Source organism: Phyllostomus hastatus, unplaced genomic scaffold, assembly GCF_019186645.2.
Source record: "Phyllostomus hastatus isolate PE091 unplaced genomic scaffold, TTU_PhHast_1.1 phas_contig_86, whole genome shotgun sequence".
Lineage (NCBI taxonomy): Eukaryota > Metazoa > Chordata > Mammalia > Chiroptera > Phyllostomidae > Phyllostomus > Phyllostomus hastatus.
The window spans coordinates 69,001,425-69,014,272 of record NW_025333977.1 but is presented as its reverse complement, the minus strand read 5'-3'; the positions used below and the strand labels follow the sequence as shown (position 1 = coordinate 69,014,272).

The 12,848-nt window shown below is 36.4% G+C and overlaps 1 protein-coding gene across 3 annotated transcripts in view; it reads left to right on the top strand.

The window, feature by feature from the left end:
• TBC1D23 (TBC1 domain family member 23) overlaps positions 1–12,848 on the top strand; it is a 64,969-nt gene that overhangs the window by 23,849 nt on the left and 28,272 nt on the right. For all 3 annotated transcript variants that reach the window (XM_045851620.1, XM_045851619.1, XM_045851621.1), the window contains 5 exons: positions 427–631; positions 5,732–5,855; positions 9,204–9,328; positions 9,410–9,456; positions 10,364–10,467. In XM_045851620.1, coding sequence (XP_045707576.1) covers positions 427–631; positions 5,732–5,855; positions 9,204–9,328; positions 9,410–9,456; positions 10,364–10,467 — 605 coding nt within the window. The remainder of the gene's footprint in view (positions 1–426; positions 632–5,731; positions 5,856–9,203; positions 9,329–9,409; positions 9,457–10,363; positions 10,468–12,848) is intronic.

Sequence of the window (12,848 nt, the reverse complement as noted above, 5' to 3'; positions counted from 1 at the left end):
TGTTGCTGGTGTGGGCAAAGAAAAATTAATTTGGAAGTAGAGGATGAATCAATCGCTTTACCTGCCCTTAACAAAGCTATAGTGGCAGCTCACCATCACGGGGTAGATGATAATCTGTTGTTTATAAAACAGTTTTTTTGTTTTCTTGGAAAATGGGTTGTAACTCTCTTTCCTCCCCTTATACTTCAGATGAGATGATCCATTATTATTTAATCTCTTTTTAGGTCAAGTGTTATTAAATTAAGCAAGTAAATGTTGAACAGCTAGTAAATACTGAATAATTATAATGAAAAATGTGCTTTCATATAGTGATGTCATGCTCTAAATGTACTAACATAGTATTATATGTTTGTAAATAGGTATTATATTCAATAATAGAGCCTCGAGCAGGCGTTTGGTAACTTTATTTTGACACTTACTTTCTAGACCATCTTACAGTGCCAGAAGAGAAGGCAGCAGAATTACTTTTGGATATTGAATCTGTAATTACCTTTTATTGTAAATCACGTAACATTAAATATAGCACGTCCCTTAGCTGGATACATCTACTCAAACCACTGGTGCACCTTCAACTGCCACGCAGCGATTTATACAACTGCTTTTATGCTGTCATGAATAAGTACATCCCCAGGTAAAATATGATTTAGTTACTTATTTTAAAATGAATAGCTGTCTAGTTTGCTTGATCTAAAGTTGTTAGATTTACTCTGGTGATAAAATGAAAGGATTAAATAATTTTGAAAGCTGTTTGAATCATAATTGTTATTTGACTTTATTTTTATGATTATAAATATTTTCTTAAAGATTTTATTTATTTTTTTAGAGAGAAGAGAAGGGAGGGAGAAAGAGAGGGAGAGAAACAGCAATGTGTGGTTGCCTCTCACACACCCACTATTGGGGGCCTGGCCCACAGCCCAGGCATGTGCCCTGACTAAGAATCAAACCAGTGACCCTGTGGTTCTCAGGCCAGCGCTCAATCCATTGAGCCACACCAGCCAGGCCTGATTACAAACCTTTTTTTAAGGATTCTTTAGTTAAAAATTTATGTTTTTAGAGTACCGTATTTTGCTGTGTATAATGTGCACCTGTGTTTTTTATGCACATTGTACACTGGATTATTATGCCCAATGGATGTAAACATTCTACCCGTGTATAATGTGCATCCTTATTTTTCCCTCAAAAATTTGGGCAAAAAAGTATATTACACATGGCAAAATATGGTATATACAAGTATATATGTAGCATAACGCTATACTTTTTCAGTGATATCTTCACCTATAAAATAAAAATAGCATTATACTGTATAAGTGAAAAGTAAAAATTTTGGAGTGCAACAGTGAGTGACATGCTGGGGTCTTAGTTTTAGAAATACAGACACAAACAAGCAATCAGAAGTGTACCGAGTGTGAGGAAGGTGAAATAGCACTATGAGAATGTATAATAAGGGTGGCCTAAGCTGCCTTGGAGATCAGGTATGGCTTCCCAGGACAAGTGACACTTAAGCTGAAACTAGACAGATGTGTAAGTGGTTGGGTGTTGGGACGGTAAGTGGTGGGGGTGGCACTCATGAGGCCAGAAAGAATCCTTGTAGTAGCCAGTGCTATGGATCAGGTAGTCAGGATTTTAGAGCCAAAACTTTCAACATCATCTAAACCAGTGGTTTGGCTTCACACTGAACCTTTGGTACAAATTGGAATCATTGGGGCTGCTCTTAAAAACCTGATGCCTGTTTGCAACCTGATAATTAAGTCAGATCTCTGAGGAGAGCACGCAGGCATCAGTGTTTAAAAGCTTCTCAGTTGATTACAGTGTGCAGCCAACGTAGAGAACTGCTCTTCTGGAGCTTGGTAATTAAATGAGTACCATTTTTTACTACTCTCTGTGGTAACACTCTATTAACTGTGGGTCACAGGTGGCAAACACAAGGTCCACGGGCCGAATCTGGCTCTTCACTTTGGCTTATCCAGCCCAGCACTTTGTTTCTGCCCAGCGGCAGTGCGTAGCTCTTGCTTTGCTATTAAGGAATAGTTACATTTATGTATCCTAAAGTGAGTTTGACACCCCTGCTGTAGGTGCTTTGTGTATTTTTTCATTTAAATAGTGACCACTCTAGAGTAGGTATCTCTGATTTACAACTACAGAAAATGAAACAAAAAGATTAAATGATTTATCCAAGATTATACTTCTTGTGTGTGACTGAGTCAGGATTTGAACCTAAGTTTGAATGGACACCTGTGCTTTACTAATATGGTTCTCCACACTGGGTGCTTGTTAGAATCAACTGAAGACTTCCCCCCCACCTCCCCTTTTTTTCTTTTTACTAACAGCTCTATAAGATATTATTCACGTATCATAAAATTCATCCTTTTAGTATGTACAATTCAGTGGTTTTTAGTATAGTCACAGAGTTGTGTGACTGTAACCACAATCATTTTTAGAATATTTTTGTCACCTCAAAAAGAAATTGCATAACCCATTAGTAACCAACTCTCCATTTTCCTGCAACACTCTCAGCCCTAGACAGCCATTACTCTACTTTCTGCCTCTATAGATTTGCCTATTCTGGACATTTTACATAAATGGAATCATATAATATATGGTCTTTTGTGACTGCCTTCTTTCACTTAGCATAACATTTTAAAGATTTATCTATATTGTAGCATATATTATTATTTCATTTCTTTTTATTGCTAAAGACTATTTCATTGTATGCATATAAAACATTTTATTTACTCATTCAGCAGTTGATGGACATCAGGATTTTCACTTTTTGGCTGTTATGAATAGTGCTGCTGTGAACATTTGTGTACAAGTTTTTGTGTGGACATGTAATTTCATTTCTCTTGGGTATATACCTAGGGTGGAATTGCTGGACCATGTAATAACTCTGTGGTTAACCTTTTGAGGAAGTGCCAGACTTTTGCACAACAATTGCATCTTTTCACATTTGCCAGCAGCAGTGAGTGAAGATCCCAATTTCACCACATCCTCATCAACACTTTTTTTTTACTATAGCCATACTAATAATGATTGTTAAGTGGTATATTATTATGGTTTTGATTTGTATTTCTCTTACAGGTAAAGATGTTGAACATCTTTTCTTGTGCTTAGTGATGATTTGTGTATCTCCTTTGGAGAAATGTTTGTTCAGTTGAAGAACTTTTAAAACATGCTGGTCCTTGAAGTTTCAGATATAAGCAGATGAGTTAGAGGCTAGGCGTGGATATATTTTAAAAACTCAGGTGATTCTAATACATGCCAGAGTGGAGAACCTCTTTACTATCTTGAAGCCATAGTGCTTTCTGTAAAGAAAACAGACCCAGAGATGCCAGGACACACAGCTAAGGTCATGGTAGATCCAAGACTGGAATTCATATTTGGGAAATAGTTATACTAGGTCTCTTGACTGCTTATACTTTAGCACCTCTCAGCATAACAGAGCTAGTAAGAGCAAGGGGCATGAGGTTCCAGCTTTCTTTATAGAGAATGTTGGTGGTGGATTATAGCTAATAATAGAGGGGGAAGGTAATGTTGAGCTGTGTAACACACTGTCTTGTCAGGTTCCTCTAGTTAACTGTTTTCATGAGTTCTACTTGTAACATAGTACTTCAGCCAGAGTCAGTGTTAATGCCCTTGGATAGAACACAACTCTGCAAAATTGTGCTAGAGGAACTCCATTATAATAACATCTTTTTATTGCAGAATCAGATGTAGCATGGATAGAATTCTATCAAGCACAGTGCCTAGTAGGAAAAAGTAACTTCACAGTACACAGATATTAAATGAATAGGTGCTGTTGCAATCAGAGGCTGACTCTCTGAGATGTCCCACTTTTTCTGAAGATGAGACCACAAACTAGGCACTTGTTCCTATAATGTATACCCCTACTCAGTCTATAAGCATTGCATTGATAAAGTAGGGAAAGTATTTAGACTAAGGAGAAGATAATCTTCAGTCTCTGGCACCTGAATTACCAACCTAGGGCCTTTCTACAAAACTTCGCTGTCAAACTGCAGTATTAAAAAATGGCAGATAGTCATACCAAAGCCTGGCATTGACCTCAGGTCTTGGATTTGTAGAACTTATATTTTTCTTCCCACTTGAATAGCATTTTAAAACATACATAATGTACAGAGTAATACTGAATGTAAACTGTAGTTGAAAAATAAAAATAATAAAACAAAAATGTGATGCTTCTATGTTAAAACAGTGCCATTCATTTCATTAATTCTTTTGCATGAAGCCTTATACCTTAATTTCTTTATAGTTTGCTTCTTTAGACTGTACCCCTACCAAAATACCACTTGTTAAAATATCAAATTACATATGTGGAAGGGTAGTATGGGATAGTTTTTAAAAATATTTTATTTATTTATTTTTAGAGAGAGGGAAAGGGAGAGAGGAAGAGAGGGAGAGAAGTATCAAGTGTGGTTGCCTCTTGCACATCCCCCACCGGGGGCCTGACCAGAGACCCAGGCATGTGCCCTGACTGGGAAGCGAACCAGCGACCCACTGGCTTACTGGCCCGCACTCAATCCACTGAGCCACACCAGCCGGTGCAGATAATTTTTTTTTAATGTTTCAGAGGCATACTTAATCTCCTGTCCTTTTTAAAAAAGATTTTATTTATTTATTTTTAAGAGAGGGTAAGGGAGGGAGAAAAAGAAGAAGAGAAAATATCAATGTGAGAGAGGAACATTGATCAGTTATCCTCTCATAGTGCCCCAACTGGACAGTGAACCCACAAGCCAGGCATGTGCCCTGACTGGGGATCACACCAACAACCTTTTGCTTTGCATGATGATGCCCGACCAACTGAGCCACATTGGTCAGGGCAGGCATAATTGTTTGATACCCAATTTCTGTGTACAAGTCTTAGTTTCATCACTTCTTAGATAAGTGACCTTGGGTGAACTACCTAGCCTTAGTTTTCTCATCTGTACAATAGAGGAAATAATAGTGTCTATTTCATAGGGTTGCTTTTAAAGATTACCTGAGATAACTGTAAAGTTCCTGTTAAGTGTCTAGCAAATGGTATTTCCTCAATATAAAGGGACTTTTATTATGATAACCTGTACTTTGACTTGTTTATGTTTTTACTAATTTATTTAGACATACGGGAACAAGGAAAGACATGGGATGGTTATTCAGTAAGATGAGTGTTTGGCACCTCCTAGAATTCACATAAAGCACCTGGTACCCAGGCCACTTAAAAAAGCTTCTAAGGCTCTTCTAAGTGTGTCTATTCTGAAATGTTCACCTGGCCATTTCAGACTTGTACCTTTGCTGAAGGACAGTACTACTTGTGTGCATTAACTGTGGAGCTTACCTGAAGCCTTCTTAGGAGTTTCTTCTTTTGGGGCAGGAGAGAAAGAGGGCTGAACTTCTTCAAGACTCTCAGGATCTCCATTTGGGATCCAGAACTTACCAAAATACCCTAAGTAGTCCTGCTGTTTTCAGTGGTCCTTGTAGAGCTTTTGTTAGAGTACTGCCTGGGTTCACCTGGAGAGAATCTCCCTAGACTTAGCTGTGGACCTGCTGTTTCTGTGATACAAATTTTCTGTCGAATCAGGTCCATTAGATGTTAGTAAGAGAGCTCTGCCTGGTTGTAGACTCATATTCAGGTGTTCTAGGAATAGGGAGAGGAGGTGTACAGTACAGGAGGGTTGGTTATTGATTTGATCATTTCTGACTTATTAATGCAAGAAACCTTTCTTCTCTTGTCTTCTAGGGATTGTTCCCTGAAGGGGAGACCATTTCATCTTTTCCGATTACTCATCCAGTACCATGAGCCTGAGCTTTGTTCTTTTCTTGATACAAAGAAAATTACTCCAGACTCCTATGCACTCAACTGGGTAATAAAGTGAATGTAGGAACACTTAATGAAAAATAGATTTCTACAAAACTATAGTTAGGGTTTTTTTTCCCAAGGAAAAGGAAGAAAAGTACTTAATTATAGACCATTACTGCTTAAATCAAAGGAGTAAAATTATTGGCACTTCATCAATAGCTTGTTTTGCTCCTCACTTATGTTAGTTCAGATTATTTAACATGAAGTTTAGTCTTTTGTTGTTTTACAGTGAAATATGTCACGTATTTATGAGGTCTGTCCAGAAGGTATCGGGTCATGTAATATGAAAAATTGAGACATTTATTGAAGAAGATACAAGATACAAGAAACATTGTACATAGAACAATAACACCTCAGTCCCCTTCAAAGTAGGCACTTTGGGACTTCACATAGTTCTCCCAGTCACCATCAGCTACCCTTTTGTAGTTTCCTGAATCTCGTGGATGGTCTGAAATCTCTTCCCTTTCAAAGGTGATTTTAGTTTTGGGAAAAGCCAGAAGTCACAGGGCTTCTGGGCTGTAGGGGTGCTGAGTGATGTTTCGCCAAAAAACCCTGCATGAGCTGTGATGCATGAGCGGGATTGTTGTGATTGCCCATACCCACAGCCGTCTGATCATTGGAATAGTTTCATGGAGGAATGTTCAAGCTCAGTACACAACTTGATGCAGAGTTGTGGCTCTACTCACTCAGTCTTTTTTAATGTGATAACCAGACAATATACATGCTCACTGAACAGCAGCTACTGCCTCCACTGACTAGTATAGTGGAGTCATCATTGTTTAGGCATGTGCATTCCAGTCCTCTCTCCTTGGCTGCCAGGTTACATGGATGTCATGCAAACTGTTCTCGTTACATTACTAATGACTGGAATTTTTCCAGACAGACCTCATATATATGTATATACATATATACATAAACATACATAAACACAGACATATAACCATATGTATGTAATATAGGATAACTGTCAGTTTACTTTAAAACTTAGTGATATTCAACAATGAAAATTACTTAAAATATCAAATGATTAATATAAAAGAATACAAAGTATATCTCACTGCTCTGACATCCTATATTTGTATTTTCAGTGGGAAGTTTTATTCAAGATCATGGTTTTCAAACCTTTTGGTCTCAGGACCACTAATAAATACACAACATTTATTGAGAATCCACTGTTCATGTGGATTGTGTTGACTAGAAATTAAAATTAAGAAGTTTTTATTATTCATTTATTAACTTATTTAGAAGTGATGATAATCTGTTACATGTTAACATAAATACCCTACTTTTTCAATAAAAAGTAACTTTTTCAGAAAATAGTGAGAATAGTTGCATTGTTTTATATCTTGTAAATTTCATTAATATTTGGCTAGATCACAGACAGGTAGATTTTCATATCTTCTGGATTCAGTCAGTGATACGACCACATGTAACCCTTGAAAAATTATATTGTTTGTAAGAGGATGAGTATGAAAAAGGCAAATAAAATCCAAGTATTATTACAAACATAGTTTTGACATCATGGACTCCCCCATAAATCCTCTTGGAGACTCCCAGGCCTCTCAAACCACAGTTTGAGAACTGATCTTCTAGGTGTAATTTAAGATCTTTCTAAGACCATGATTGGGTGCTAGAAAATATATATTCAAAAATTAACATATTCCTTGATTGTGTCTTACCTAACTTCAGGAAATTCCATTTCTGTCACTATTAACTGTGTGATTTAAGATAGTCTCTGAGCCTCAGTTTCTTCATCTATAAAATGGGAATGATAATAGTACCTATCTTAGATGGTCAGGGGATGAGTTAGCAATCAAGAAATGTTGAGAGAATCCTAACTGATTTGATCTCTGGCCTGTTAAATCTGAAACTACAGCAGCCTATTCTTTAGTTCCCTGTTGGCTACAGTCTTATCACTTTGAGTTAAAATGATAAAATACCTATACAATTGTAGCTTCTCTGAGACTCATATGTTGACATTAACTACTTATTTGTCTTGAAATAAGAAACTATTTTTTTAGCATTCTAATATTTAATAGAGATCTCTCTGGTCATGTCATGCATAGGAAATGCCATTTCTGTTGCCAGTACTTAGTGCTCTTAGCAGATTTTAACTGAGTACTAAAAGAACTGGTGTCTCTTCAGTTGATGCCCCATATTGTTCCTTTTTGCTACTAATATCATATCTATAGAATGGAGTCTTTTCTTTTTAATCATGAGATGAAATAAAACTAATTCATAAGCCCTGAAAACCTGTAACTATGCACAGTGCAATGGTAGTTTTAGTTTAGCTGAGTGAGGTTAATGATGACCATATATTGCCATTCCTTCTATATTTGCATCTTCTAATCTGTATTTGTAATAGTAATTTTTAAACAATAACAAAAAATACCAGTACTATTATGCACTTTAAAAGTTTTGTGCTCAAGTGTAGTGGTAGTTCCATGGGCTGTGGCATCTTAAGTGTTTATTCTAGTCCAAACACCACCACTCACTAGCTCTGTGAACTTGGGAATGTTATTTAACACATCTGTTCCCTCACTTATAAAATGGGGAGAAAAAAATTGTTTTTCAAGGCCTGTTATGTGAATATTCAATACTATGACAGTAGCTTAGTACCTGGCTTAAAATATGTGTTCCCATTAGCTGCCTTTAGCCATTAAAAATGTTTTAAATTTACACCTCTATATGGAATTGTTTCTGTACCTAATGAAAATAGAAAGTATCACTGAATTCATTCAATTTAAAGCACAGCTGGGCTTTAGATAAACTTATGCATTAGCAATTTTTTTTATTTAGAAGAGAAAACCACAGAGCTTCTGAAACCCATTGAAGGATATAAATGTTGTCTCATCTATTTCAAATGATATACAAGTATATTTTGAGACCAATTCACATTTATATTGTCATCAAATTTGGGGGGGGATGCTTTTAAATTACAGTGTTCGAGTTCCACAATTATAAGTCCTGGAATAATTATGCTAGTTATCCTTAGTTCAGTGGGGTATCATGTTAGTTATTATGCTGTGGCAGATATGTGACAGTTACCTTAGGTATTCTTACAACAGTGTAAGAAAATGGGTAGTAGTAATACTTTTGTTTTTAAATAGAAGTAGAAATGAAAGCTTTAAAGTTTGTTTTGTGCCCTAAGTCAGGCAGCTAGTAAGTGGCTCCATTGTGCTTTGAATCCCCATGTCGTGCCTTTGGATTATATATACTAAAATTAAAGTGCACATTAAATTTCAGGTGCAGACAATTTGATGTAATGTTACTCATGCATTTGCTTTAATACTTTTAAAAGAACAAGTAATTTCTAACTATTTACGTTTGTCATTTTATTGCCTGATTACAGCTTGGAAGCCTTTTTGCATGTTACTGTTCCATTGAAGTCACTCAGGCAATATGGGATGGATATCTACAACAAGCAGATCCATTTTTTATTTATTTCTTAATGTTAATAATCCTTGTTAATGCAAAGTAAGTATCAAGTTGGTTAGATTTTTCTCCTCTATTCTCAGAGTACTCTTAATATTAACTCATTTGATTCTTTGTTTACAGAGAAGTTATTTTAGCACAGGAGTCAGACAGCAAAGAGGAAGTTATCCGTAAGTAGCATTTAATGTAGAAAAAACATTTCACCTCACTTAACTTTCTTAAACTCAGTTTCCCCACCTATAAATTAGTCTAAAAGAGCTCTGAGGTTCCCATACAACTCTTACACACTCTTCAGGTACAAACCTTAGACTATTTTCCCCAGTTTTTCTACATTCATTCATTCATTCATTCACATATGTTTTTTCACTTTTTCATTCCTTTCCATATACTATTCCTTTGCTTTCATTGTTCAAATAAAATGCCTTGCCCTCCCCTCTTTTCTCTTCCTCCTGTCTCCCTCCCTTCCTTCCTCTTTTTCTCTCCCTCTTTCTTCCCTTCTTTCCTGTCCCCCTCCATCCCTAGCGCCCCTCTTTCTCAGTTTACCTTTCAGTTCTGTTTTCTTTGTATCTCCATTGTGAAACCTTGGTTCTCCTTTTAGGTTCTGCCCACTCTAGCCCCCATACAGATTTAGTTATTTTGTCTCTACATTGCCTGGCACTTGGTACAATCTGTATTACAGTGTTTATCTTGCTAAATTTTAATGATTTATTTTAGCTTTTCTCACACAAGACTAAGTTCCTTATATTAGAACTATTTCTTAGTCATTTTTATTTCCATGGGACCTAGCACCTATTAGGTGTTTGTTAACTAAATAAATCACAGTATTTTGATCAAGGCTAAAGAATTCAATTTGATTGCTTGGCACCATCATTCACTAACAGAATTGCATTAATAGTTTCAGCTCCTCTGGGGACATCCACACCTTCCTAAATAGTTTTAGAGGCATCACAGTTGAGATTCCTTTTATATAATTTTATTATATTGAGAACATTCTAGCTTTGATACATAAATAGTGTTCATTATTATATTCTTCATAAACAATTTTTAAATGTTGTTATGTCTATAATCCTATTTCAGAGTTCTTGGAAAAAACTCCATCCAGTTTGAATCTAGAAGATATAGAAGACCTTTTCTCTCTGGCTCAGTATTATTGCAGTAAAACACCAGCTTCATTTAGGAAGGTATAAGACAAGAAATTCCCAACTATTTGGTGTTTCCATTTTGCACATTGTTTTATTGTTTACATTGTAGCCATTTTGGTTATTCAGGTGTTGCAGTTTTGTGTGATTGCCCACTGTAAAGATTCTCCCTAGTGAAGGAACAAACAGATTTAAAAAGATGGTATAAAAATGTACTAAAATCATCTCACCTGTACTCTGATACTTATTATTTCTGATCATTAGAAAATTGACTATATTTCCTAAATTAGTGCTCTCTTGACTTTAAAAATTATATTACAAAAATCTAATGGAGCATGTATAATTATGCCTTTTTTATCTTTAATTCAGCTTTGCACAACTTGACGGATGCAGAGCTGTCTTATAAGCAAAAAGGGTCACTTAGTCTCATAAACACCTAGACTCTTTCTCAGACCAGACAAATGCATTCAAGAGAAAGGACACCAGATTAGAAGCATGAGTGCTGTCAGGTCCTAGAAAGTAAAAGTCCAAGAAACAAAAGCTCATAGTGGAGGAGGCACAGGAGTACCTCAACAACTGGTGTATTGCACACAGGTTTGTCTGTGACCTTTCGTGCCCATGAGAGCATTATTACTATTTTTTAAGACAACTTGCTAGTTGGTAGTTATGTCACTGAAACATCAAGATGAGGTTATGTTCAATATAGCATGTTTTACAAGGCAGGTAAGAGGAATCTTTTAAGAACATTTCCCTTGAAACTCATTAATTAAAAAGGAGATTCTTTTGTTTCTAGGAACTAATTTCAGCTATTTTATAATTGCCTTATGTAGATTGCCTCAGTTCCTAACAGTGTTGAATAAATCAGATGGTGGAATAGTGGTTTAGGATGTCAAGTGAAAAAGAAGTCTTACAATTTTTTTTCCATTTTTAAATCATTTTTATTTTTCAATTACCGTTGGCATACTTACTGTATTTATCTCAGGTGTACAACCACAGAGATTAGATATTGTATAACTTACTAAGTGATCATCCTGATAAATCTCACACCCATCTGACACAATAAATAGGTATTAGAATATTATTGACTATATTTTCTTTGCTGAACTTTACATCCCCCTTACTGTTCTATAACAACCAATTTATACTTCTTAATCCCTTCACCTTTTTCATCCTTCCCCCATCTCTCCTCCATATGTCAGCCATCAAAATGTTCTGTGTCTCTGTGAGTCTGTTTTGCTATTCATTTATTTTGTTCTTCAGATTCAGTTGAGAGATATGTATTTATTACATTTTCTTATTCATATTTTTTATCTTTTTTTCCTTCTTCATAAATAAAACCCCTTTAATATTTCATCTAATACTGGTTTGGTTGTGAAGAACTCCTTTAGCTTTTTCTTGTCTGGGAAGCTCTTTATATGTCCTTCGATTCTAAAGTGATGCTTTGCTGGGTAGAGTAATCTTGATTATAGGCCCTTGCTTTTTATCACTTTGAATATTTCATATGCCATTCCTTTCTGACCTGCAAAGTGTCTGCTGAGAAATCAGCTGACAGTCTTACAGGAGCTCCCTTGTAGGTAACTAACTGCTTTTAAGATTTTCTCTTTGTCTTTATGCCCTGGCTGGTGTGACTTGGTGGACTAAGTGTTGGCCTGTGAACCAGAGGGTTGCTGGTTTGATTACCAGTCAGGGCACATGCTTGAGTTGCAGGCCAAGACCCCAGTAGGAGGTGCTTGAGAGGCAACCACACATTGACATTTCTCTCTCTCCCTTTCTCTTCCCCTTCCCCTCTCTAAAAATAAGTAAATAAAATCCTAAAAAACAAAAAAGATTCTCTCTTTGTCTTTAACCATTGCGTTTGAATTATGATGTGTCTTGGAGTGGGCCTCTTTGCATCCATCTTGTTTGGGACTCTGTGCTTCCTCGACTTGCATGTCTATTTCTTTCACCAAGTTAGGGAAGTTTTCTTTCATTATTTTTTCAAACAGATTTCCAATTTCTTGCTCTTTCTCTTCTCCTTCCAGCACCTTGATGACATGAATGTTGGTATGCTTGAATTTGTCCCAGAGGCTCCTACTAGAATTCTGCATTTAGTAGATTGCTTGTCTCCATTTTATTTAGTTCTGTTCTTTCATTTGGAACAAGTTTCTTTGTCTCATTTGCAGCCTCCCTGCATTTGTTTCTGTGTTTTAGGTAGAGCTGCTGTGTCTCCCAGGCTTCATAGAGTGGCCTGATGTAGTAGGAGTTCTGTACATTCCGGTGGCACAGCATCCATGATCACCCCAGCTGGGCACTTAAGGTGCATCCCCTGTGTGGGTTGTATACCCTCCTCTTTTAGTTGAGCCTTGATTGCTATTGGCACATCAATAGGAGTGGTTTACCCCCGGTGGATCAGCTGCAAGAACTGGCCTTGACCACCAACCACT